Genomic DNA, 27,963 nt, shown 5'->3' on the forward strand with positions numbered 1-27,963 from the left:
ACTGAAATGTGTATCTTGACTAAGACATTATTCAGCTAATCTCTTAGGTCTTTGGAAATACTTTTCTCCCCTTAAATGAAAAAAAACCCAAACCCAAACCACCCTAAAAAGCTGATCAGACACCTAGCAATATTACATGAAGACAATTAGAAGTATCATTCTGACATTTAGCAATTAGAGCAGTGACTGTGGTATTTGGGCAGGCATCCCCAGGAGTGGGAAGACACATCTGGAGTAGAGGGTGCAAAATATCGTTTGTTTCTAGGAGATGAAGCCATTTTCCCTGCCTCAATTATATTTGATTTGCTGCTTGTTCACTTTGAACAGCCATCAGTTCCTGGACGTTAAGTTGCAGTCCCTGAGCATGTGCAGTTTTTACTTAATCATGAATTCCACCAAAGTCATGTATGAATTAAAATAGAACTTTTTTTCACAGCTGAGGTGTATGGCTGGAGATACTGTACTATTCCATGAAAGGGGGCACAAATGACAGATTTTGCTGGGAATGGGAGGGTCTTGACCATTTTGGGCACTTCCTGAGCACAGTGGATGGATTAGGCCTCTCAAAGGAGCCCTTCACTTAACTTGCATACGTGACATCTTGTATAACTGATCCCAGCGGGATTTTTGCTAAGCTACTAAAAGCAGTGCTGGTCTGGAAATAAGCAGCAGTGGAGAACCTTTGAGAGAACTTTCATGCCAAAACCCCCTGAAGGATTTATGCAGTTCTAGTATCAGATACTCTCTAGGTAGGATGTTTATCAGGTCCCAGCTGTGGAACACCTAAAGCCCACTGAGATCCTCAAATAGGAGCCTGAATTCCTTCTTTGCACACAGCTTTCACTGACCATTCCAGAAATGTGCCTTTTTCTTATATCCTGGAGTTACCCCCTCGAACCAAGGAAGAAACTATAATTCTCGGAGACTTTAATTTCATTTCTGGCTACAAGTATCCTCAGATTCGTTCCTGGTTCTCAGGCACCTCCTCTGGGACGATCACCCCCGGGGCGCTCGGCTGCGGCTGAGGCGGTGCCGCCCGCAGCGCCATGGCAACCCCTCCGCGCTGCCCGCGGCGGCCGCAGGCCCGGCCAGGCCCGGCGGTTCCGCAGCTGCTCCTGCTGCTCTGCCCTCCGGCGTTTCACCTCCGCGGCCCAGGTCGGCAGCTCCAGGATGCAGTCGAAGAGGCTCACCACAGGTACGTCGCAATTTCCACGCAGGGTATGGGCTGGATCCGTGTCAGACGAGGGGTCTGGCCCCACGGTGACGGCCCCAGGCACAGAGACGTGACAGGGGTACAGACAGACACAGAGGTGGTGACACGAAAAGAGTGAGTGAGATTTGGTTATCTGGGAACATTCACAATTGTATCTTCTTAATTTTATCAGATATTTCTTAATATTCACTGTTCAAAGCTCCAAGAGTCTCGTATAAATCTGTATTTTCGTTAAAATCACCTAGCTTCTAGTAATCAGTTTTGCAGAGGAAAGCTGACAAGAAGTTAACTGACATGTATGAGAAATAACATAGTTAAATAATACTTGAATTATATTTAAATAATTCTTGTGGTAGTTAACCTTTTTATGCATGGGTCAACATTGCTACATGTTTTTATTTTATTTTATTTCCTCAGGCTAAGTAATTTTATTTCAGAATATCCAGGAAAGGGTGTCATGCCTCAATACTTTTTGTTTCTGTATTGTAATCCTAGTTGAACCAGCTTGACTGTATTGCTTGGATAACATACACTATTTCATTTATGTTTTTCAGAACCTCCATGTATAACAGAAGAAGTGTTCGTAAGTATGCTTTATAAGGCTTGATCATTATTTTTGTTGTGCAGCTATAGAGCAAAAAAAGCAACAAAACCATTTGGGAAACTGTTGTCTCTTTTCTCATTTCTTTGCTTTGTAAGTATGGAGTACTGAGTAATTTCTTACAATTTTCTCAGACAAAATAATACTTAATTTTAAAATAATTAGGAAAAAGAATAACAAGAGACTATGGAGAATAAAGATGGAAATAGAAAAGAAAGACAATCAGGGTGAAGGAAGGAAACAACCAACTGGAAGGTTCAGCATGATGGATTTAACAGTCTCCTTACTTTGCATTTTCTGGTCTTTGCTCATAGCTCATTTTAGGAGTTCCCTGGTGTTTGTCGTCTTGTTTGAAAGGTATATATAAAACTGTAAATCTGTAAATATATATATGTGAATATGTAAATATATGTAAATCTTAAAGGTAGAGGAGCAGGCTTTCCCCATATGCCAAAAGACAAGCCAGGGGTGAGAAAGGACAAGAGAACTTTGACTGGAACTCAGTGAGAAGAAGGGATAGGCAGCTCAGGAGTATCACAAGGATGTTGTGAGGTCACGCAGGGAGAAAATTAGAAAGGTCAAATCCCATATAGAACTTAATGTGGCCACTGCTGTGAAATACAACAAAAAGTGTTTCTACAAATACATCAACAACAAAAGGAGGGCCAAGGAGAATCTCCATCCTTTGCTGGATGTGGGAAGAAACATAGTGACAAAGGATGAGGAAAAGGCTGAGGTACTTAATACTTTCTTTGCCTCAGTCTTTATCAACAAGAGCAGTAATTGTCAAGGTGCCCATGAGCTGGTAGACAGAGACAGGGAGAAGAATGGAGCCCCTATAATCCAGGAGGGAATGGCCAGTGACCTGCTATGCCACTTAGACCTGCACAAGTCCATGGGGCCAGATGGAATTCACCCAGGGGTACTGACAGAGGTGGTGAAAGTGTTCACTGAGACACTTTCAATCATTTACCAGCAGTCCTGGTCAGCTGGGAGGTCCCAGGTGACAAAGTTGGAAAATGTGAAGCTCCTCTATAAGAACAGTTGGAAAGAAGATCCGGGGAACTACAGGCCTGTCAGCCTGATATTGGTGCTGGAGAACATCATGGAGCAGATCATCTTGAGTGCCATAACGTGGCATGTGCAGTACAACCAGGGGATCAGCCCAGCCAGTATGGGTTTAGGAAAAACATGTCCTGCTTGACAAATCTGATCACACTTGGCAGGGTGACTCATTTAGTGGATGAGGGAAAGTCTATGGATGTTGTCTACTTGGACTTCAGTAGCGCCTTCGACACCATCTCCCACAGCATTCTTGTGGAGAAACTGGCTTCCCATGATGTGGACAGGTGCACTGTTTGATGGGTAAAAACACTGGCTGGATGGCCATGCCCAGGGAGTGGTGGTGAATGGAGTGAGTTAAATCCAGTTGGCAGCTGGACATTACTGGGGTTCCCCAGGGCTCAGTACTGAGGCCAGTCCTATTTAATATCTTTATTGACAACCTGGATGAGTGGATCAAGTGCACCCTCAGCAAGTTTGCAGATGCAGTTATTTTTCTCCCAAGTAACAAGCAATAGGAAAAAGTGGAAATGGCCTGAAGCTCTGCCAGGGGAGGTTTAGGTTGAATATTAGGAAAATTTTGCCACCAAAAGTTTTGTCAAGCATTGGAACAGGCTGCCCAGAGAAGTGGTTGAGTCACTATCCCTGGAAGTATTTAAAAGACATGTGGCTGTTGCACTTGGAGACATGGTTTAGGGGTAGGCTTGGTAGTGCCAGGTTAACAGTTGGATTTGATGATCTTAGAGGTCTTTTACAATTAAACAATTCTATGATTCTATGATTCTATACATAAAATGTATCTGACATATATAAATATGTACATGAGAGCATCTCCTAACTGCATATTTAGATTGCATTAAACCCGGATTCTGCAGGCTCCTTAATATGACTGGGTATGTCTGACTCCAGGTGAACTTCACACGCAGGCATGAAGCTGTCAGAGTTCTATTTAGTATAGGGTTTTATATTAACTTTCAGCTTTTGACATTTAAAGATGTCATGTTTTATATATTTGTCAAAGGTGGAGAGGTATTTATCGTTTTAGTGGGTGCTGCAACATGAAATGCAAATCTTGCAATATAGTGCTACTTTTATCCACATTCAACTTCCCCTTTGATGTCTAATAATATTTCTGTGTTTCTGTACTTTTTCATGATGGCAGTAATAGAGAAAGGTATCAAATGCTATAGATAGAAGTCATTAGGTTTGTTTCCAGCAAATACCTAAGAAATTATTGTATACCATGCCAAAATGATTTTAAAATTCCTTTCAATGTTTAAAGAGTGATAGAAATCAGGCTCAAGATATTCCTATTCATACAAAAATTGCATGAAACAGTTTTGGACCAATTTTTAGCACACCTTAACCTCCAGTTGCAATTCTTCATGAAAGGCAGCTTTTTATAGTCATAATTTAGACTGTGCAGCAGGAAAGATGAAACGAAATGCTTCCCGACACAAAAATCTAAGCTATAGTATTGTACATGCAACTCCAAAACTTATAATGTGCAAATATGAAAGTGCAACTGTGATTTCAAGTGAAAATAAGACTGTCTACAAAAAACCCTCCAAAACCAGAGGAAAGTTTGTTGTGTATAGATGCAGTAAGATCAGTGAGCAGTAAAGCTTGCATTAATAACATCATAAACATTTTATTGATTAATCAACCACTGTGTTTACATTTCTTGCTGTTATATGGAACTACAGAGAATTATATCCTTGGGAAATTAAAAACACATGTTACCTGCATAGTCGTAAATAAATCCTCCTGTTTAATCAGTGCCCAAACATCTCTAGGTGCATGGTACTGCAATTGCATTGGGCCACAGGCCTGTGGTCCAAATAAAGCACGACCTCTGTAATGCAGAAAGCCTTGCTTTCAGCATTGTCAGTGTTTTCTAGGGAAGAGCATGAGCTAACTTGCCTGTCCTGTATCAGTCACAAGAGCAACCACAAGTACTAAGGAATAAATGTTGGCAGACTAGGGCCAGGCAAACACCATCAGGTCTGGTTCTGACTTGTTGTGCAGCAAACAAGAGCCTTCCTGGGCTCATATTAAAGTATGTTAGCTCAGATTTCTTCCTTACCTGAGCCTGAGCTGTCTCTGTTTATACCAATGGGGTTTAGATCAAGATACTGCCTGCCTACACTTGATATGATGTACACTGTGCATAACCTCTCTTTAGTGCTATTCCTCACTAGTGCAGTTCAATGCTATGAACTTAAGAAAGAGAAAAAAGATTTGTGTCACAAGACCTTTGCTGATATTGGCAAATACATCAGATTTAGGTGCATTTTCTTTGCCTTGCAAGGCAGAAATAAGAATATTCTAGAAACTATAAAAAATATTTAGGTGTCTTCATTATACTGAAGACACATATCTGAAGACCAATGGAATAGTGTTCTACTTTTACCCTCTATTGAATTGAAATGGGGATGGTGGTGGTATTGAGTACAGTAGAAGAAAGATTTGGATCCATAATTTTGGGTTTGTCAACAGCAAAAAAATTCAATTTCTATTCAAAATTTTTTGAGTCTTGTTAGCAGGATTTAAAATGCAGAGGTCAGAAAGGATACAAAAACACCTGCAGATGCAGTCTTCACTTCTGATGAGATCAACAGGAAGCCTCCCAGTTCTGTCAGATTCAAAGTATGGCATACACGGCTTGCTTGTTAAGCCATAATATAGGTCAGAGAACTCCCTTTTATTCCCCAAACATCCCCAAGCAGCAGTGTGAGAGCAGAAGGTGGCCCTGGTGGCCCTGGGTAAATTCCCCTTTTTTCCAAATGAAAGAGAGAAAGGTACAATGTAGGGAATTTCTAGACTGTTAGCTTATGCACATTTTTTCAAAAATAAACATCCAGATTTTCAGCATTTAGAAGCTGTTGGGTTTATGAAGGCTTTATCTGTAAATTTATTGACATAGGATTTACCTTTGTTTGTGTTTTTTAAATTGCTAAGGATCTCAGGAGTGTGCAATGGTTGCAATATAACAGTGATGCAATGATTATATTCTCAAAAGTGGGAAATAATATTTTGCAAAAGTTTCCATGTCATATCTCATGAAAAAAACATTGTTTGAGGGAATAGTGCATTCAAACCATGTTAGCACAGATTACTACAAGCCTTGCTTTGTGGTTTTGTCTTTCTATAGGAAGAATGCTTAGCCACAGATGATATGCTTGTGGACTACTTTAATGAATTTTTGAGTCTTCCGGTAAGTAACTTACAGAAATCCCTTGCAAAATTCAAGAAACACCATACTAAAATTAAGAGTAACTTAATCCATCTTAGAAAATTTTACATTTTGCTGCTTGCTAGTTAAATGACTTTTACAATATGTCTGTGTTTCAATGGTAGCAACTCTTACTGCTCAATATTATCAGTATCTGGAAAAGTAGCACAGTATCTGGACTTCTGAGGACAGATTTTATTTTGCTAAGCTAAAGAATCACAGAATCACGGCATGGGTAAGGCTAGAAGGGACAACAGTGGGTTATCTGGTCCAACCTCCCTGCTCAAGCAGGTCATCCTAGAGTACATGGCACAGGATTGCATCCAGACAGTTGTTGAATATCTCCAGTGAGGGAGACTCCATAACCTCTCTGGGCAACCTGTTCAGTGTGCAGTCACCCACACAGGCAAGTTGTTCTTCCTCATGTTCAGGTGGAACTTCCTGTGCATCAGTTTCTGCCTCTTGCCTCTTGTCCTATTGCTCAGCACCACCCAGAAGAGCCTGGCTCCATCGTCTTGACACCTTCCCTTCGGATACTTACAGACGTTAGTAAGGGCCCCTCTCATTTGTCTGCTCTTGAGGCTGAATGGGCCCAGTTCCCTCAGCCTTTCCACATAACAGAGATGTTCCAGTCTTTTAATTGTCTTTGTCACCCTGTGCCTGACCTCCTTCAGGAGCTCCATGTCTCTCTTGTACTGAGGAGCCCTCGAGCTGCTGGCAATGCTCCTCCTAATGTACACCAGACCTTCTTGGCCACAGGGACACACTGTTGGCTCATGAACTGCTTGTTGTCCACCAGGACCTCCAGGCTATTTATGTATTTAAATTTATGTTATTAATTATTTAGATCACAGTGCACTAAAATAATAAGAATAGGAAATGAAAAAGACACATAAATACTTATTTTAAAAGTATAAGGAGTCCAATTCTATTCCAGTATCACATCATGATGATATAACAAATGTTTGTCCTTTTACAATCTTGTGGCAATGCACTCAGTGATTAATATACATTTAAGCTCAAAACCAACTCTATTTCTATTCATGGCTTTGAAGGCCTCAAAGTTGGCACTTCCCTCCTCTTCCTCTCCCTTCTGCAGCTAGAAGTGTGCAGGCTTACACTATAATCTGTGTGCTGATCCAGTTACAGTTAGACTACCATAACCAGTGACCTATTTTTAACTAGTTGCCCTATATTTTGCTCCTTTTCCCCATCAACTATACTGCTTCCCCACATTGTCATGAGAGTCAAATATATGGTCCTGCTCCTTCAATATGGCAGCATCATCCAACTTCATCTTTGTAGTCTTGGCCTTGACTATCCCCATTCTCTTCATCCCCACACCTTACACCCATACTCCCTTGCCAAGTGGCACAGGTTTTCCACAGTGTCACTCGTGGCTCCCACCCAATGTACCACAGAGCTGTCCCACAGCCTGTCCCCCTCCTAAGGCACTGCAGTCCAACAGGCTACACTACAAGAACATATACCCATTCCTGCAACTCGCTTGGTAGGAACCACCACCAGTGTTAGGAAGGGGCAGAATGTTTCTTGATGCTCCTTGGACCTCATACTCTGGTGCAGCCATTAGTGAAATAAATTCAGTTATGATTCATAACTGAATGATTTGGCTTACCAAACTGAACTAGACATAGCTGTGCTCTCTAAGCCACATCACAGATTTGTGTAAATGTACACATATAATGGAAATTGCACAACTAAAGGTGATAGAATGGGCTCCCCATGCCAATTTTTAAGCTTAAAATAGAATCGGAAGATATTCAGATGTGTGGATTTTGTGCACAGCACCAATACTAACTTCTCTCAGGAGCTCAGCCTTTATGTGCTTTCACCACACTGCAAGATTCCTAAGAATAATTTTTTCAAAGCTAGAGAGACACAGATGGAAGAAAGTGTGTGGTGAGAGGGGCTGGGGCTTTTTCTTTCTCCAACATCCTCCACCTCCCCCCTGCAGCTGCTCTACAATATCTGACTAAATCCAAGCCTAACTATTCAGCTTTTAAACCCAGGCCTCCTTCCATGTGCCAGATTGTTCTTAGCGCAGGAATACCGTCCTTTATGCCTTTGCTGCTTATTTGGAAACTATGCTTCAAGTTTTCCCCAAATCTCAGAGGACGGAGTGGGTAAGAAGTTTAGCTTGCTTAGTCTCTTGGTATCCTTGGACATGAACAGATTTCAGGACATCTGTTAGAGGCCAAAATTCTCCTTGGCCTCAGAGGGCTCCTCAGCCCACAGTCCTGGCGCAGCTCAGCAGCTCTAAACCGCAGCAATTGTCCAGGCACTCCTGATGGCTCTGAAGCCCACAGAAAAGAGTTCACAGTCACTCCTGGGTAAACACTATTTTACGCTGGTAATCTTGGTAGCTTCTAAGATGACACATGGTCTCTCTTACACATATTAACATATCTTCATGAAAACAGATGCTCTATTATCTATTTTTAACTGTAATGTTCTCATAATTGGTTTTATTTTCTCTTTGATCTTTTCCTAAGTATTTACCCTCTTCAGGATTAAGTTCTTTTAATGCCTTGAGTTCTGTGGTTTGAATACCTTACATTCCCAATTTTCCTCTCCTTCTCAGAAGGCTTCTACTAAAACACCGCATTGAAATTTCCATTGCTTTATTCTTGTTGTGCTTATATGCTGTTGCCTGGGAACAGTATTACCCAGGTGTGCTAGTAGTTAGGCAACAAGTTAAACTAAAAATATTGTGTGACTTGATACAAGAAAGCAGGGGTAGCATATGCTTATTTTAAGAGGCTGCCTCTGCATTGATTTATGAGGCACCATTAGCATACGGAAAATTGTATCACTGGGGACTTGCTATAGCAGCAGCAGATTTTTCATGGTTTTTTTTGCTTTGATTTACAGTGTATCCTTTAAGTGATCCACTTGTTATAATGATATTTAATACAATCTGACATGAATATCTAAGTACTCCAAAGATCTGCATACTGTAATGAAGGATAGTTTGTACAGAAATATTTCTGAAAGATGTAATACAAATAACCTCAAGAGGGCAGTTATTGCCAGTAATACAGTGATTTCACAGTAGCAGAAACCAATTACATGACACACAAACGAGTTACACCTTCCTTAGTAACTAATGTAAAATGAAAGATTTAAGAGAAACATTGGCCTTGATACATTTCCATTACTGGTGGTCAGGCAGCCCTAGAATTTGAATCTTTGATCCACGTATTAAAAACATCCAAGAATATGTTTAGTCAGGAATGAAAATTCAGAAGTCAGAAATTGCCATCCAGGCTCAGCATTGAAAGCAAGCGTAGTAATGTCAGTTTGTTTCTCCTGCACTCTGCAGGCTGCCTGCTGCTTGTTCCACCCCAAGTCCATGCTGGGGTCTTACCCCTCATTTTCCAGTTAGCAGTGATCCTAAGGGAGGCACGCTGCTCCTCTTTGAAACCTCAAGTTGTTGCACTAGAGACGAAATACCTAACTGAGCCTCAGCTGAAGCACATCCAGGAGATGATGCTTTGGTTGCAAGTCCCTGGCTGTTGGTTTCCCTAGCAGCAGTAATCTGCCAAGTGACCACAATATTATCAACCTCAGATTTGGTAGTTGTTCTCACTATATAAGCTCTCCACCAAGTAGTCTGGGATCCAGCATTTGCTGCAGGTGATGATTCTGAAAACAATTAAAGTCCAAGTAACAAAGCTTGGGCCTGTCTTTCTGAAGACAGAATGGTCCTGAAAACCTAGTGCTGTCAAGAATAAAACCAGACCTGACTTATGAGTAGCAGATGACAGAAAGGGCAGAAAGCAAAAAAGCAATCCACTCTGCTGCACGGTTCAGGCTCTTCACTGTTTTGAAGTTGACTTTGAATAATTCCATGCATCAAATCATCAAATCAAGGCATCAGTGCATGCTCATTAGTTTTATCTTCTCCAGGTGTGTGGAGGGAGGCTGCAGATGCCTCCCTGAAAAAGGCTTTGTCTTAAGTAAGGCCCTACATGCATGTTATGTTGAGACTTACCCAGGACTAAAACTTGTTCATGTTTTTGACATTCAAGGAAGCAAATGAAGCATTCCTGACTTAATTTCTTACTGATAGTATGTTTACTGTAAATATTCTTCTCTTCTCTCTTAATTAGATTGTGATATGTGATTGTGACTTTTGTCTTGCTCATCAGCAGAAGGGAAAGGCTGAAGTTGCTAAAGTCAATGGGAGATTTGCATTGACTGTGTGTAGTGTGAATTTTCCAGACACTTCACATTGCTGCTCAAATGCTGGTCTGGACTCTCACTGACATTTATTTATGATACAGACATACCCGTCTTAAGGAAGTTTTGGCAAAGTTCCTGGGTGAGATCTATATTCATTCCCACCCTTAACCTAAGAAGCAGCCAAGCTGTGGTCATTCTGTTTCTCTTGGGATCAAACCATGTTATTTGGATCTGAAATGGGGTGAGCATGTTTACACACTAGTTAATGGTATCTGAAGTTAAGTATATCTGAAAACTGTTAAGACAGAGAACAGTGAGATTTATATGTCTGATATCCTGGCAACATGGTGATGGATGCTGTTTTGGTTTCTGTTATGGGAGGACTGAGAGAAATTTGTCTTGCCTTCAGTTGAGTGTATAACTTCAGGTTTCAGAGTTATGTATTCTGTTTATTATTCAGCTGAAACTATACTAAATGTGTGTTTGACAGCTAAGAAATTTCTTTACTGTCAAAAAAGTGCATACAATTGTTTATTTATTTAATAGTATTGCTGTACCACAGTCTGAAAACAGCTTTTTTTTTTTTGCTTGGAGATTTTTTCCGAAGTTGAGTTTACTACACTGAGTTACATTGGTCATACTGGGTTCAAGAGGAGAATTGCCTGTAAGTAAAACAGTTTGCAAAGTCTGTAGACTTCTTATTTGTTGGCATTTTCAAGTCCTTGATCCTATTTATTGTGCTAAATTGATAACGTAGGAATCCCAAGCTTCAAGGCTCCTGCCAAACCTAAAATATTTTTTCTTAACATCTTGAGGTATAATTTGGCTCTGGAGTTTTCCCCTTTATCTTCAAAGCATCAAAAATTGGCCCAAATTAGAGAGAATGATACATTTAGTCTTTTGTTAGTGTATTTTACTTGTCCTTAAAAAGCCAAAGCACTTGCCAACTGTGGAGTAAGAAAGACATTTCTTAGTATATTAGATTGGAATGGATATTTTTTTTCCCTTTCCTTTTTAGTACAGACTCTCATCCACTCCATCTTCACTGAAGAGATTCCTCATTATTGCAGTGACCTAGAATATTGGTGGTACCATAAACCTTTCTTATTATTGTCCCATGAAACATTGTAGGATTTTACAGCACTTGGCTTCTGTGGGAAAGGTTTAAAGTTTGCTACAGAAAATTGAACAGTTTTTTATTGGATTTTTTTTTTTGTGGCTTGTAATGTGTGGGAATGGTTAGATTGTGTGTTTTGATCCAAAGTTCTTTGCATACTGAAGGGAAAATTGATTGTCTGATCCTCTCTCCTGCACTGCAACTCGTAAAATGTTTCCTATGAGAAATCAGGTTTGGGGTTTTTTTTTGCATGTTCTCAATTGATTTTTGTCATAACATTATCACTTGTTTTTGTGGTGGTGATGAGTTAAAAAGGTCAGGAATTACCTCTTCTTTTATTATGCTTATAAAAACATTCTGATTTATCATTCTAGTTTTCTTAAGTAAGCAAGTGAAATTTGCTTTTCCAGAAAGGTTTTATCTATTCCAAAATGCTTTTATATGTTAGTTTGAGAGACAGAGATGCTCTATTGGGTAGAATTTGGAATTTGTACAGAATCATAGATCACTCAGTCTGGAGGGGGCTTTGGGGAAGTCTGTAGTCTGGTTTCTTGCTCAAAGCAGGGTCAATGCTTTAGTATTGAGACCAGGTTGCTTGGCACTTACTTCAGTTGGTCTTGAAAACTTCCAACAACAGATTCTATAATCTCTCTGGACAGCCTGTTCCAATGCTAATCATGCCACAACTACCTTTTTTCTTATAATCCAGTTCAGACTTCTGCTGTTTTCTACGAATGGTTTCTTATCCTCCTACCGTGCACCTGCATAAAAATCCTGGCTCCATCTTTCAGTAATCTCCTTAAAAGTACTGTAAGACTGCTGCTAGGTCTTCCCAGAGCTGTCTCTTCTTCAGGCTAAACAGCCTCTCCTCACAGGGCAAGTGCTCCAACCTCTGACCATCTCAGTGGTCTTCTGCTGCACTTGAGTATGTGAGCATCCTCCTTGTACTGGGGACCCAAAACTGGGTGCAATATTCCAGATGCAGCCTTATAGTGTCAAGTTGACTGCCTACTCTCTGACTGATACAAGACGTATGCATGCCTTTTGATGCCCCTGGGGATGTGTAACTACATCTTAGTCCAATACCCGAAAGTCTGGACTTAGAACCACCTTTTTTAGTCAAATATGTGGTGTATGAAGTCTTAACCTTCCTATCCCTTCAGTGCATGTTCTTCTGCTCCATTAGTATATTTGTCTTATAAATGGTTGGTAGTAAGACTCCCAAAATAGCAATACACTTTACATTTTAAAAATTGTCACTAGCATCTGTTTCACTACATTAAAGTTGCTGTAGTTTTCTGTTCCACTAAATAGAATATGTATTGAAAAAACCTAGATCTAGAGTAACTTACAAAGGATTAAATAAAAGTAGATGCATGTGATAAACTGATATTGTATTTGCTTCGGTTTTAGTTTGAACAGCATGGAACTAAAATAATCTAGTCATGTCTAATCACTTAGCCCTATATTATAAAATTTGCCTTTTGTTCGATTTTTTCTGTGAGCAAGAGCATTTCGAATCCTAAGAGACTGAACTACCATGTTTTTTAGTGCACTTTCTTCTGTTTCTTTTTTAAAAAACATGAGAAAGCAAATAGGGAAGAATACATTTGGAGGCTAATGAGGTTGCACAGTTAGTCACTTAAAAGTTGGTAGCAGACCAAATGAGGTTTGAAAGGAAATGAAACATACATGTAGCAAACTGGGAGGAGGTCTGGATGTAGGGAAATCTTCTACACATAGAAGGCTTTTTAAAATGCTGTTGAGTACATCTGGAGAAAAAAACAGATGCAGAGTGCGCTGGAGAAAACTAATCCCAAAAGAGGCACAAGGTGTCAGAGAACAAAAATCAATGTGTGATTTCTGCTGAAGTTAGGTAACTGAACAGACCTGTGCGATTCAATGCACGGCTCTGCGCAGTGACGGTGCTTTTTTTTTTGATGTCATAGACACTAATCATACACTTAAAGCTCTCACTTGCTTTGTGCTTTGCCAGGCTGAGCCTCCACAGTGAGACATTATGGGATAAGTAGGGAATGTTAAAACCACATGTTGCAGCCACATGGTTCTGGGCATTGCTCTACAAGACATTGATCAACAAGGGAGCTTCAACCAGAAGCAACAAAATAGCTGACGCTAGCATAATTACTTTGGGTTTATACAGGTGTGAAGAAGAATAAAATGGGTCTGTAAATTCTATATTATATGTAACATGTATTCAGCATATGGAGTATGTCTATGAATTATGTCTATGTGTGCATATATGTGCTATATGAAAAAATTCAAGGAAATGAAAAATACAGTGTTTGAAAAAATAAAATAATCTTATTAAGTGCAGAGGAATGACAACTGTACAAACACCAGGTGGGATCCTGTCTGGAGCGAAGCCAAAATGAATTTTGGCTCTAGGTGTAGATGTGGCCAATAGTTTCTTGAGTCCTTAAACACAACATGCCTTCTCGTCTTCCAGCTGAGTGTGGAGATGCCTATATGCTCTGATTGTATATAATCTCATATTCAGAACTGTCTTGGGTATCCTCCATTACTTCTAAAAAATCCATCCGTATTTTCCCTCTTCAAGTAAGTGTACTTGAAAGATAGTTTTTTAGGGAAATACCTAATACCAGAGCTTGAAAGATGAAAGATGGCTTTGATTTAGTGTGTACATATGCAGTGGGTTTTCGGAGTTGACAGAAGTCAGAATTGCATAGCTGAAGTTGAAGTTTGGTCTGTCTCCCATATTATGCAGTATCTGACTGAACTAGTGAGATGTATAATAAAATTTACTGCAGGCCATGGGTTTTGGTAGTTGTTTGACCCACAAGTAACAATATGGTGAAAAGCCTTTCCTACATATGAAACTCTTCAGATTTATCCTCCTCAAATGCATCTCAGATTTAAAAGATCAGCTTCATTGCTAATATTTTCAGGCCTTGATTGTTGGTGATAACAAATGGGAGAATAACACTGGAGATCTGATCCTGTAGGTAAGTTGTTCCCTGCAGAACAGTTACTAAAGTCACTGTGAATTACATATCATAGACATTCTTGTACTGGATCTATTATTTGCATGTGAAAAAGAATTGCCTGTGATCTAGAATGATTTAAATTCTTTACAATTAAGCATAACTGAGAGAAAAAGTAGGAATGCTTTGGAAAGCTACATAGCAAAAAGACTGAAGAGCAAATATTCAGAAAAAATACTATTCCAGGCCCCAAGAGAAAGAAGCCTCATAATACCAGCTTGTATTCTGTAGGATGCCTCTATATTATAAAAAGTAACTTTCTTAAATGAGAGTTCCCTTATTACAATGTCATAAACTTTCCAAACTTCTTTTGTAGACTTTTGCCCAGCCAGTGAAGTTTAACTCAGATGCTGGGGTTTTTGAAGTAGTTAATTATGCCCCACGATGCCTGGAAAGCCAGCTGAAAAAAAATCTACATGATCAGAAACCTCCAAATCCCATTTATGATGTTCTAAGGAAAGCGAAGAATGACGGGCAGCTCTCCAAAATGCACAGTGCTTCTCCAGCCTTCAATATGGATCCAAATTACAACACTATGGTAAGCATCTTATAGCCCCTGAGTTTATATTTAGATCTTACTATAGAGATACTGGCAGTAATTATTGTTGTGTTTGGCTTGGTAGCTTGGGAAAAAATGTTAATTTATGTTAGGAAAACATAATGATGGGCCAAATTATGCCCTGTAATGCACGTGTCTAGCAGACAAGTAAATGGAATTACAGATGTACATCCTGTAGCACAGAATTTTGAAGATTCTGTAGGGCAGGATTCAGCTGTGTGGTCTGAATACTTTTTAATATTAAAAGAAAAAATATTATGACAACAGTTACTTTACTAGTGATCCCTGGAATGTGCAAATTGACTGAAACTAATGCAGCTCAGTCTTTCCTTATTAATTAATTTCCTTGTGTGGCTATGAGCTCATCTGTGGTCTGGCAATACATAAGTCTCTCTTCCATTTATTCCCAAAGGATTTACGTAGTTAACATCAACTGAAATGGCCAGAAAAAATAATTATTGGCAACAAGAAAGCTAAATTAATGGAAAGATGGATTGGATTTTAGAAAAGAAATCTTGTTTCATACTTGCTTAGACAGTATCAACTTTGGTATTCTTACCTGCCTACTTTCAGGGCGTCTCTTTGGCACCAAATTAGGCAAGTTAAAATCAGGAGTCGAAGCACCTGAGAGAACACAAGTTGGTATAATTAGATGTGGGAGTTTACCTTTAAACAGTAGCTTTGGAGGAAATAAAATATTTCACTAGAATACTTTGTTTATTCCTTTCTTGCTTACCTCGGATTGATGTGACTGACATGACATCATTTCACTCAAGGCCAGCCCAAGGTCTTGCTACATTTTTAGCAGTGGCTGCTCTAAATTATATCATAGCTGGAAAGCTGAGAGAAGAGCAGGGAGTTGTAACAAACTGCTGCTTTGCCCAGCCTAAGCTTAATGATTTTCAGAAAAGAAAGAGTGTTGAGAGAGGTCAAAAGGCAATGTTGTTTAACAAAATGATACTAATGTGATTTGCAATTGTTTGCATTGAAACTGGACAAATGCTACAAAAGGACAAGGCCCACAGACATCCCTACCATGTGAAATAATTTTTTTCACAAATGCTTTGCTTGGGAGCACAAAGGCAGAAGAGCTGTTCTCAATTTCTTATTTGCTCTCAGCATTAAACTGAGGAAATGCTGTGAGCTTGCACAAGTGTTGCTAACATTGCCTCTTGGATAACCTCACATCATTGCCACTGGGCACGGCCTTTCTTGACAAATTCAAAGCCATTTCACTGTTACTTTCATCTTTCATGTGGTTTGGAGCAACAGGGCTTCTGCATTATTTAAGAATCTGTTTCTTCCTCTGGGCCATTTTCCATAAATGGGGAAGCATTATGGCCTTCTGAGGAGCAGTATGCCTCAGTACCCTTTCTTCTCCGTTGGTGGGAAAGGGTGATATTTGTTCCTATTTTTGACTCCTCCTTTACTGGATGGGTAACGAAGATGCCTCATCCAGTTCAACTTGGCATCTAAAGTCTGAGCTGGAGCAGAATGGCCTGTGAAACAGTATGCCCAAAATGGTCACTGCAAATACATAAGGTAAGAGAAGATAGCTTCATTCATTGTATTACAGTGACTGATCCAGAAGAAGCCACCCCAGACCAACTACATCAAGTAGTTCAGTCCAAATCCAATAGGATTTGATCTTTCAGGCATCGGGTGATGGTGTCTGGTTTGCTTTGGCTGCCTTCTTCACACTGACCGAAAAGATGGCAGTTGCTTTGAATGTTACATTGCTTACAAAAGGTCACCTTGAGTGGCCATCACTGGCAGGTTACTTATGAAAAGGAGCTATGATTGGAAAGTCCTAGTAGGCCTTTCAGGGTACAGCCTGAATTTAAGCACATCTTGCCTAAGAAATACATGCAGTGGTATTTTGCTGTGTATTTTACTTCCCTCTCAGACAGTTACAAATTTACAGATAAGCAAAAGTTCTCTGCACGTGTGCTTGCACATTTGCAAATCATTGATATGAAAGTAAGTATCTTCTCATCAGTAGTGAAAATCAGCTTTGTGTAAAATGCATTGAGAAAAAAAACCTGTGGGGTTGAGTAGAATTGATCACAACTATGGAGAGAAACTGGCTGGTATCCCACATATCTTTCTTCAGAGAAACCCCAGTCCAGCAAAGCAGTTAAGTATGTGTTTAACTTTAATCAAGGGAAGTTAAACACATGCTTAAACTTAAACACGTGCTAAAAGCTTTGCTGGATTGGGTCCTAGCAAGGCCTAAGGCTGACTGGGTAAGGAAGCTAACTAAGGTAACAAACCCCATCAGATTAAATGTAGCATCTTTCTCTGGGGATAGGGAAAGAGCAGAGATTCTTTCCTTCTGATATTACATATAACTTTGTGTACCAGCCATTTACAGACGTATGTTATGAATCATTCAGATAAAAAACTAGGCTGTAAGTCAGTAAATACATAAATATTAAATGCCAAAATAAAGAAACTATCTTCTTTATTTCAAAAAAGCTTGTCAGTTGCCAAAAAGAAGCATACACTATGTGGTTGGGAGTAATTAGTCTCCATCTCCACAAATTACATTGTATGAGCCACTGCCAACATAAGCTTTCCATATTTTGAAATATTTTCTTCTCTCTAAATGAAACCACCCACTTTCTGAGTAATTCAGATTTTTTTAATCCCCTACAGATATATATGAGGCAGAAATAACCCTTGCCCCTAATGGAATATTAGCTCATAGAAAGAAAATTTAAGCTGTGATTTACATAAACTGATTACTTGATATAGCAAGTAGCATCCATCCTTGCCCACACTTCACCTGTTTTTATGGACAAGGATGATTATTGCACTCTTCAAAATCATTAATCTCATCTTCACTAAAATGAAAAATAAATCTCAGATAAATAAAACAGGTCATCGCCTAAGAGTGGAAAAAGTATGCTATTAAAAAAAAATAAAGTGTACTGTGTGTCATTTCTAAGGGAAACCGATATGGAACACTGTGGCCTATAGTCAGAGATCTTTCTCCCTGCCTAAGTTCCTACACATGCATTTTTGGTTAACTGTCTCTGTGTAGCTTGCTGCTCAACACTCCCTTTCACTCCCCAAACCACTCTTTGGAGGCATCTTCCTTTCTGCTTTTATGAGGCACTGAGGCTCAGGCTGCCTGAGCAGAAATCTGTGGTGGCTCCAGGTCCTAAGACACTTAGGTTTCCACTATGAGAATTGCTGTGTGCAGTGCAGTTTTGCAATGATCAAACATAAAAATGCGAGAGGCAGTAACTGATTGGATTTCTATTTGTTTGATTTTGTTTTTAATATCCACAGCTCTGTCATTTTGGGAATATAACTTAAATTAAGGGTTCCTTACTCTTCAAATTCTAGAGGAAAAATGCAATAGTTAGTTATAAAATGTGATAAAGTCAGAAAAATTAGCAATTTGCTGTTGTGGAAAATTTATGTACATTTAATTTGCATTTGGAATTGTACAGTAAAAGCACAATTCTTCAGAAATTATTTCTGAAGAAGAAACACTCATGATTTGTTACAGAAGTTGTACTCTAATAGGTGAAATAAGATTTAGACCTTTTTAGCTTTTAATAGGAAAGTAAATTAGCTCAATTGTCCCAACATGAAGGTGATGTTCACTGTATATTTATCGTACCGAGACAATGCTTCTGTAGAAGGGGGATGGAGAGAAGCCATGGCCAACAAAACAAGAAAATCAGGAGTACTGCAAATTTTGGCATTTCTTTTTTAATAGTGTCTTGATCGAGAACAAGCAATTCAGTGGATTAAGAAAGAAAGGCTTCCAGCATTTCTAGGAAGTGACTGTTACTTTGAATACAGGTATTGCAATCTTTTATGCTCTCTTTCAGTTTTAAATTTGTACATTATCCTCTTCTGTTTAATTAATCTTGATAGTACTCTTAAAAAGTTTTTACCCTCCTCTCATCCTGTTTATTTTAGCATTTTAGTGATCTGGATAAAATAAATTCAGTGACTTTTTTCACTCGTCATTCTGTACTTTTCCTTGACCATGAATTACATCCTATACTTCACCATTATGAAGAGAGTAAGAAGGGGACTTACTGATTTCTAAATTGCTGTTCCTCAGAGATATCATGGTAGCAATGCATCTTTTTTTAATCAATATGTAAGCCATATAAAGAGGAGTTATGAATCCATGAAGTCCATTTGGAAAAAGCACTGAGTCCTTTTCATTTCCATTATTAGTTTTGTGTCTTTGGGCCCACTGTCAGAGTTCCTTTAGCAAAGTTCTCTGTGGGATGCCATGGCATAGCTGGATGATTTACTGTTATAAACTTGCTATATTTTTCCAGATGTCCTTTCAGCAGATGTTCAGGAGTTTTACTGTGCTTTTTGGGAGGATCTACCTCTGTATCCCTTAAGGTTGAGTCTAGATGCTGCTAATTGTAGTGCCTCTCCAAAAGGAGAGGCAGGCTGGCAGTATGGTTTACAAAACTCATGTTTGCTGATTGTAATGACAGGGTAGTTACCGGGGTATAGACTTCTACAGCAAAAATTTCAAAGTGGTTTTTATTTTCTATAACCTGATGACTGCACTTAAATTCAAGGGGAAAAGTGTGCAAAGAACAAGGAAACCATGAGAAAGTTCCATTTTACCTTTAGCAGCAGCTGCTTTATACATCTCAGCCTCATGAAACACTAACTTTTGTCTTCTGCTATAGCAAACTATTTATTTGATCAAGCAGAGTTGCCCAAGAGAATTACATAAAACTAACTTAAAACATGTACCTAATTTCAGTTGCCATCAGTGGTTCAAATGCTTTCCTGAATCAGAATCAGGATAAATTTAGATGCTAGAAGGGAAACTTGCATTTAAAGATGAAGGCACTCCAACCATAGAATTAAATCCTATTTTATCTCAAGTAGTGGGCACAAATGCAACTGAGTATTCACTTGGTTGTAGGCTCAAGCATAGGCTTCGTCTTTCTGTGGTTATGTACTTCTTTCTAACTTAATTAAGTTCTGCCCCAGTTCTTGAGCTCAGAGCATCCTCACTATCATCGTGTGATTCTAAGGTTACCTTTCCTGAACATCACCAGGTTCACACTAACATGAGGTAGCACTGGAGTGCTGTTCAGTACTGTGAAATCCTCATACAGCAACCAGGTGAACATGAGAGTGCCAGCTGTCTTGGTATTGTCTGAAAGTTCAATTAGTATGATCAATGCTGTGGCATTACTGCTGGAAGAATGTTTGTATCAGGAACTGGAGATGTAGGGTCTGGTGGTAATACAGGGCTTCTGCAATCTGGGAGAGTAGTTTTATTTTAGTGAATAGAATGTTCAAAGGCTTCTTGTCAGGGCTTGAGACTGCATAGATGCATAAAAAATCCTGACTGAAGTCAGTTTTACTGGTAAAGCTTGATAATGCAAACCCGGCCACTATCTGTAAAGCTGGTGAACTATACATTGGCAGTACTGGTATTTACATATGTAACAGCAGGTGAAGGCTGAAATAATAAGGAGTTGGACTCAATGATCCTTGTGAGTCCCTTCCCGATAAAGATATTCTATAATTCTATTACTCTAGGAAAAAAGCAGATATGAAGTTCTCTGTAAAAATTCTATTTTTAGATGGATCATGTTTTTTAATTACCTATTCTATGGAAAAATAAGCTGTTTCTCTGATTAAGAGCTAAAATTAACTATTACCTCATCTCAACATTTAATTTCAGACTAGCTAAATTGATATCCCAGGTAGAATGGAGCAAGACTGGCATGAATTTCATTATAGATAGTGACTACTATCCCTGGATAAGGAAGCAAGACCTAAGTTCCCCCCATCCTGAGGAACATGACACTTCACTGACTATGAAGAAGTTCTATGTATCACTTGGCCAGGTAAAATAAACACATTTAGTGTTTATTACACATGGTTGGGTGTAACATCAAGATAGATTGAAAACATTGGGTAAAATTATTGTAACTCAGGTCACAACCTAATGGGACAACTGATTCCTGGGCAGCCTGGTCTAGTGGAATGTTCCCTGCCCATGGCAGGGTGGTTGGAACTAGATGATCTTTAAGATCCCATCCAACCTAAACCATTCTATGATTGTATGATTCTCTGAATAGCTCTTATATTCAAAATTCTTTGCAGTATAAAAGGAGGTCTGAGTGTTGTAATACAGCTTAAACAGGAGCTGTGTTACAAGTATGCTCAGCTGCTATCATACAGCTCTCTTCACTGGCAACTATCCTTACAGAAGTCTACACAGACTGCACAAAATCACCATGGACAGTAAGCCCTCTGGTCTCAGAAACAGTGCAATAAATAGAGAAATTTGAATTGTTCTATCACATTTCTTTTCCTAGGCTACGGTTTCTCAGGTGAAGGATTGGTTTACATTAGCAAAAGAAGGTGATTCCACGAGAACTACGGATTCATCTACACACCCTGTAACTTCTAGTCAAATTCAAAATATTCAGCATGAAAGAGACAAATCATTAAGTGAAAAAGATAGCCTCCTGGGTAAGTAACAAGTAACCCTATGGTTTGTAACACAACTCTGACTAGGTGGAAAGAAAAGGCATTCCAAGGAATTGTTGCTAATTCCATTTATTACCTTCTGAGTATCACATGGTATCTGAGGCTTCAGAACAGCATTTTTAATTTCTGTAGCTACAACATTAGGTGAAAATTTGATCTAGTAGCCAAATAATTTTGTGATAGTAGTAGCTTCTTTTCTTACATATGTCTATGTATATATATATGTTTCAGTTGAGGGCTTTTTGGTTTTGGTTTTTGTTTTTTTGTTCCATTTCGTGTGTTTTGAAAGATATCCTTGTTTAGATTCTTTGGGTATTTGATAATGTATAATTTGTGTTGCAGCCATCTTCTTAGGGTATTTATGTTGGGCACTTAAGAGTCTTTTGACTGCCAATTTTTATGAAGCTTATAAGATGTAATCATTTGGATTCCTGTCTATCTTCAAATTTAACTGAAATTGTTAGCAGGCTTCAGAGGTTCTGGGAGAATGATATGCATACAGATGCACATATGGACATACACCTGATTGCACAGCCTTGCTTTTGCTTTTTACGCAGTAGCAAGATGAACAGAGAAGCCTCAGCTCATATGTTAGGAGCTCTCTCTCTCTCCCATTCTCAGAGGAAAACAGCAGCCATTCCACTTTGAGACTTGTACTGCTGGGACCTTGGAGTCCAATGGCTGAATGGAAAATTGGAAGACATGATAACCCCAGAAGTCTGCCTTCTTCCCCAAACCATGAGGATCACCCCAGAAAATATATTGCTGATGTATGGATTATTAATGAAGTTATTCAAGTCACGCTTGTTTGCAGCTCATGACTCTACCACTGTTTTGGAGAGGTCACAAACACACAATTCTGCAGACACAGTCTGCAATTAGAGTTCAATAGCTGAAGGTATTTGCTTGGACAATCCAATCTAAATTCCTTTCTCATTGCTTCAGTTGGATCAGGGTTATCAACTAATTCTTGAACAACCCCTGAACCACTTCACTTTTTATTGCTCCAGAGCTGTGTATCCCTCCCCCCAATTGCCCCAGGTCTCCATGTTTCTATTTCATAGACTTGTGTTGAAAAGCTATAATTTTTCTTTGTCAAGTGAAAACATTTGAAATAGTTTGGAAATAAGAAAAGATATTTTAATCACACTGATTTTTATATTAGTATCAACATATTATGCCATAGACACTAAAGAAATTAGGTAAGTGCAGAGGAGGGGATCTCTATGCCATGTTCCTAATCCAGGTGACTGTCTGTGACAGTGACCAGCACTGGTTAGACGTGGCTTATTTTTGGAAGAAATTGCAAGGAACGTCTAACTGCCATTGCCATTTATTGACTAGACCACCACAGAAGGTTACACAGACTGATAACATTACAAATGTGAATTTAGTGGATCTGAGAGGTTTAGCCCTTTTCTTTCACAGCCCCATGTGGTGCACGTGCTCAGAGGTTGTAGCAGTCTCCTCAGTGACAGTGTTTTGCCTTAGTGATACAATGGAGCGTGAAAGGCTACAGCTTAGCTTTAGTGACATACAGAAGATGCAGATTACTCTGTAGTTTAAATGCTGTATTGATAGATGATATGAAGTTATTGTAAAGTCTCAATTTAATTATGACTTTGGGGTTTTTTTTCACTTTCACTTAGATTCTGCTGCTGTTTAGGATATCTGTACTTATTCTGCTCAGTTTTACAGAACTGACTTGTACAGTGAGAGCAGCATTAACCTAGCTAAGCAGTGTGTACAGTCAAGGTCATCTTTGCTAACATCCTTCAGAAAAAATCAATTTTCTAACAGTCTGGCAGAAGTAGAAAAGATATTTAAGCAAGTTAAAGCAGTAAGTTTCTTTTTTAGTGACCAGGATGGCATGGCATGCTTAATGGCACAGGGTTGAGGAAGGGTTGGGTAAAAGGAATTAAGTAGAGGAGTGTAGACCAAAAAACCAGGGCTGGTCACTGTTCTGAACTTCTTAGTTATAAAACATCTCTAAATGAAAAGAAGCCATTTCTGGGTGGCAGACTGGACTGTAGGATTGTTAAATGTTTCCAGAGCCCTAGACATAATTATTTGTTTGGTCATCCTTCTATGTCAAGATTTTACCCTACTGACACAGATGTTTGATTTGCAGTAACCACAGAATACTCTGAGTTGGAAGGGACCCACAAGGATTGTTGAGTCCAACTTTGATGTGAATGGCCAGTATGAGGATTGAACCCACAACCTTGGTGTTATTATCACCAGGCTCTAACCAGCTGAGCTAGTCTCAAGATCAACATAAGCAGATAAAGAATCATCATTTATTAGCTTCCTCAGGCCTAAAAAAACCCTATTCTGCTATATACTGTGGCTTTGATCAAACTATGACCAAATGCTCAGGAAGGAATCAGGCTTTGCAGTACATCAGTGTGGTTAACTGATGTTGAGGAGCTGGGATGTTTAGCTGAGCTAACAAGAGAACTGGCTCCAGAGGGAGCTGTTCCTGAACTCTGCTGCTCTGCTGGAATTCAACGGGGAATGAGTTTCTGGGTCATGGGGCTGAGTTTCTAGGCATATAGCAATGGGAGAAGCACCTCTGCTATTCCCTTCTCTGCAAAATGAAACGATGTGATTGTCCTGCAGCAGCAAAATATAAATATGTTGCATTTTTTAACTTGGCGATGTTAATATGCAAGAGAATAGTCCTGAATCAAAAGGGTGTTCAGTGATCTTTTCTGATTTAATGCAGAAGCAGGTTCCCTGTCTGAGGAGTGCCAACAACAGAGTTTCCTTTCCCCTTCGAGGACTGCATCCGCAAAAGCTGACGCTGCTAATGAGAGATCCAGCAAGGCTGAGGAGGGCTCTTCTGTGGCCATTTCTGAACCTCCTTCCCACAGGCAGTTAAGAGTTTCTCTAGACCCAAAATGGGGCAGTGCAGCAAAAGAAGAAAATGAACAGGAAAGCACAACTTTTCAGACACCAGAAAAATTCATGCCAGCTTCTACTCAAATTGTAATGAAGGAACCCATTTCAGAACTGACTCACCAGCCAGCTGCTGACACTGTTGCCTGTAGTACTGCAGAGTCACTCTTTAAACAAAGTTCTTCTCCACTTACTGCCTTGGACTCCAAGGGAGATGTAAGAAAACGAGATCCTGAAGAAGTAAGCTTATGTTCAAGTTCTGAAAGTGGTGGGCCTGACAGCAGGGCTGCCTGGTGTCTTAGTCATGGGACTTATGACACTGGCAACAGACATGAGTTTGAAAGATTCAAGAAGTTCATTAAAGGAACACTTGGGGAAAGGTACTGGTGGCTCTGGATGGATATTGAAAGACTAAAGGCTCTTAAGAACACTACGAGACAGCAAAGGTATTTCTCATTATTTAACGGTTATCCCTATTGCTTTAACACTTGTAACCCAGCTCGATTAATGCAAGTTTTGAGATTTCAGAGTAAATTGTAATGTTTGAATAGAATAGACACAATTAAAGTAATCATGCGTGTCCTGACAAGGTATGTCTGGAATGACTCTGCTGAAGCTGATAAAACTCTTTTTGCAGAGTCAGGTTTGCAAAGCTTGCAGGAAGTCAGAATTGCCATATTATTAAGGCTGTTTCAGACGGAGATTTGGAAAACAGATGGCAACAGAAAAAAAAAGAATAAAAGAAATTAAATTCACAATTAGGGCATTCAGTATGACAAAGTGCTTTAATGAAAGGCTCTGCTGGATTCAGATTGTCTATTCTAAGGCACTGTACATTTTATCTTATACACAACCTGTCTCTAATTTGCAGAAAAATTGTTTTGGCTTCTGCCACTTGCAATTAAAAACATGTTGCATGACAGCACTTTAATCAGTAGGATGAACTGTACTCAGTTCTGTACAGCATCTGATACCTGCTTATGTGACTGTTTTTGTTGACTGCAGGCATCTCAGTAAGATGAAAAAACTGTACCTGCTGAGCAGTGGAGACTATTTCCTCAGTTCAGAAGTATTACTCAGGCTTGATCTACTGCATGGAGATCAGTGGAATATATGGCATTTAAGACAGATTCAGCCTGAAGTAGTGAAACCTCTACTTCTTTACTGGTATGAATAAATGGACAGGAATTAAAATTCTATTGTTTAACTAATTTCCATTTTCTTTGAGAAGCCTATTAGGTTTATTTCAGCTCACTTATCCCATTGCAATTATTGGAAGCAATGTCATTGTAACACATGAATTTTCAGTTGAGCCTAAACTACACTGCAGTCTGCTGGAATGCCGTGTAGATCTGCCTTACTGAGCCCTTTGTATTTTTCTGATGGAGCATCTGCACTGCTCTGTGTGTCTCAACTAAACTTTAATCTCTAGCGTAGGGAAACCTCTCCAGGCACAGAAGGTAATTCTGTCCTAATCTATTCCCCTTACTGCTCTTCTCAAATTTCTGAGGATGCTCTGTATATACGTCTATGTGGAACTTGACACTGAGACTTTACTGTTCAACGTCTGTCATAAAAAATACCTTCTACATATTTACAAGTTAAGTGAAGATATAAAATCTAACCTCTTTCCAAAACATAGGCTAAATTTTTGAACATGTTCTCTCCTCCCCGAGGGGGATCAACAAATTGCAGGCATAAACTAATACCTGCAATTATGAACTTTGCTGTGGAGCCTCATATGGCTTGCAGTGACTCTGAGATTAGCTCAGTTGGTTGGAGCATGGTGGTAGTAACAGTAAGGTTGTGGGTTTGATCCCTCTATGGACTATTCGCCTAAGAGCTGGACTCAATCTTTGTGAGTCCCTTCCAACTCAGAATATTCTGTAATTCTGTGGTCTCTGTCCTGTGGCCTACAATCCTATTCTTTGCTGTAGGATGGATGGGGCATATCCTACTGCAGACTCATAGAAAGGCAACTATGTCATGGTGCATATATATTTATGTATATTTTGCTTTTAAATTTGGAAGCGTGCAGTGTCTAAACATATCTTTAACACTAACTGATTTTTAATTCTAGCTACATGTAGCACCGTATTTTGATACAGTAAATGACATCACTGGAAAAAAAAAAAAAACCCAAACAAGAAAGAAGCCAAATAGCCCAGTGTTTCATGGTTTTGGAAAGTTCTACTTATTAGCATTTTTCTCCCTAGGGGCCCCAGATTTTGTGTCACTCATTCAACAGCAATAGAGGCTGCCAGTGCAAAACTGAAGTTCTGGCACACATGTCAAGAGAGACCGAGGGTGGACATTGATCCTTTCCCACAAATAGTGTCATTGTTACCGTTGACCCAAAAGTCTTGCATACCTGGGATACAACCTTCCCTTCTTCAGGTAAGCAGGATCACAACATTGAAAAACAAAGCTTTATCCATTAAAAATAATGACAAAACTCCTTAAATTCAATGGAGGAAGAATATGGTACTTGGTTGTTAGGAAGTCAAGATTTAGCAAGCTGGTATATTGGAGATCATTACATATAAAAATGCAATAACATTTTAGTATATGTTATGCAACAAATTCCCATACATGGAGTCACATTATCTTCTCAGTTACATCCTGGCTATTTCATAAGTCCTTTGGATAGATATTTTAGCTGAAAATTCTCAGAATTGAAAAATTAAGTATCTAGCAGTGCAGATTCTGCCCTTGAACCAGCCTTATCTTAATCCGGAGTCATTCATACAACTTCACTGGAGTTACCCTGAATCCATCCTTCATGTCTGTGAAGAGGGCAGAATTCTGCTCATTTTCTATCACGACAGCCCTTCAATGAGCTACATGTGGTTTTTGCTTTCCACAGAGGGTCATGAGCCATACAACACAGAACTTTTCACAGTGTGTAGCTTGCGGGTGGCCAGTTTAGTTTTGACTATTTTCTTCCTTGAAAGCCTGAATGTGAGAGGTAACTGCAATGAAGGTTTTCAGCAACACAGTGTTAAGCCTTGGGACACAAGGTACTTGGAAAATGGGAATTGAAACTGTGGTTCCAGTATCAAGAACTGAATGGGCTATTCCATAGATCTGTTAACACACACGCCTCTCTTACTTTGAGTTGGATAGTTTTAGGCTGCAGTTATTTCCTTTGAAATCTAATTCATGGAGATAATGGAGGAAAACAGTGTGACAGATTAACTTTTCAGAAGAAACTGGGTTCAGGAGCTAGATTCCTGTTGCTCACAGCAAGAATGGGAGCAAGAAGCACCAGTGTCTTACAGTGACCAGTTCCAGCTTCACAAGGTGGTCCTGATGACCCAGGACTAGCTGTAGGTCAGGCAGACAGGATCCTAACTCTGCAGGTTTTCCATCCCCTGTTGAATTCAGCACTTGACAAAAAATATGAACTGACACCATGAACCTCACAGAATCAGCAGATGGCCCATTTCTTGCTCCTACTTTTTTTTCTGTAAAAAATTTTGACTTTTGGATCTTGCAGTTACTCTGTGCTTGCAAGAGCTTAGAAAGAGCAG

General features: G+C 39.4%; 1 protein-coding gene across 5 annotated transcripts in view; it reads left to right on the forward strand.

The window, feature by feature from the left end:
* Positions 1 to 1,057: 1,057 nt before the first annotated feature.
* RGS22 (regulator of G protein signaling 22) overlaps positions 1,058 to 27,963 on the forward strand; it is a 66,597-nt gene continuing 39,691 nt past the window's right edge. For 3 of the 5 annotated variants that reach the window (XM_027717606.2, XM_027717602.2, XM_027717603.2), the window contains exons 1-10: positions 1,059 to 1,195; positions 1,768 to 1,796; positions 6,031 to 6,093; positions 14,777 to 14,998; positions 18,753 to 18,838; positions 20,715 to 20,880; positions 21,355 to 21,511; positions 24,258 to 24,876; positions 25,436 to 25,597; positions 26,647 to 26,827. In XM_027717606.2, coding sequence (XP_027573407.2) covers positions 1,171 to 1,195; positions 1,768 to 1,796; positions 6,031 to 6,093; positions 14,777 to 14,998; positions 18,753 to 18,838; positions 20,715 to 20,880; positions 21,355 to 21,511; positions 24,258 to 24,876; positions 25,436 to 25,597; positions 26,647 to 26,827 — 1,710 coding nt within the window. In that variant the 5' untranslated portion in view covers positions 1,059 to 1,170. Of the gene's footprint in view, positions 1,196 to 1,767; positions 1,797 to 6,030; positions 6,094 to 14,776; positions 14,999 to 18,752; positions 18,839 to 20,714; positions 20,881 to 21,354; positions 21,512 to 24,257; positions 24,877 to 25,435; positions 25,598 to 26,646; positions 26,828 to 27,963 lie in introns of all 5 variants that reach the window. The other 2 variants (XM_039382370.1, XM_027717607.2) reach the window with 2 other exon arrangements.

This window comes from Pipra filicauda, unplaced genomic scaffold (genome assembly GCF_003945595.2).
Source record: "Pipra filicauda isolate LSUMZ 115617 unplaced genomic scaffold, ASM394559v2 scaffold110_size2237424_pilon, whole genome shotgun sequence".
Classification (NCBI taxonomy): Eukaryota; Metazoa; Chordata; class Aves; order Passeriformes; family Pipridae; genus Pipra; species Pipra filicauda.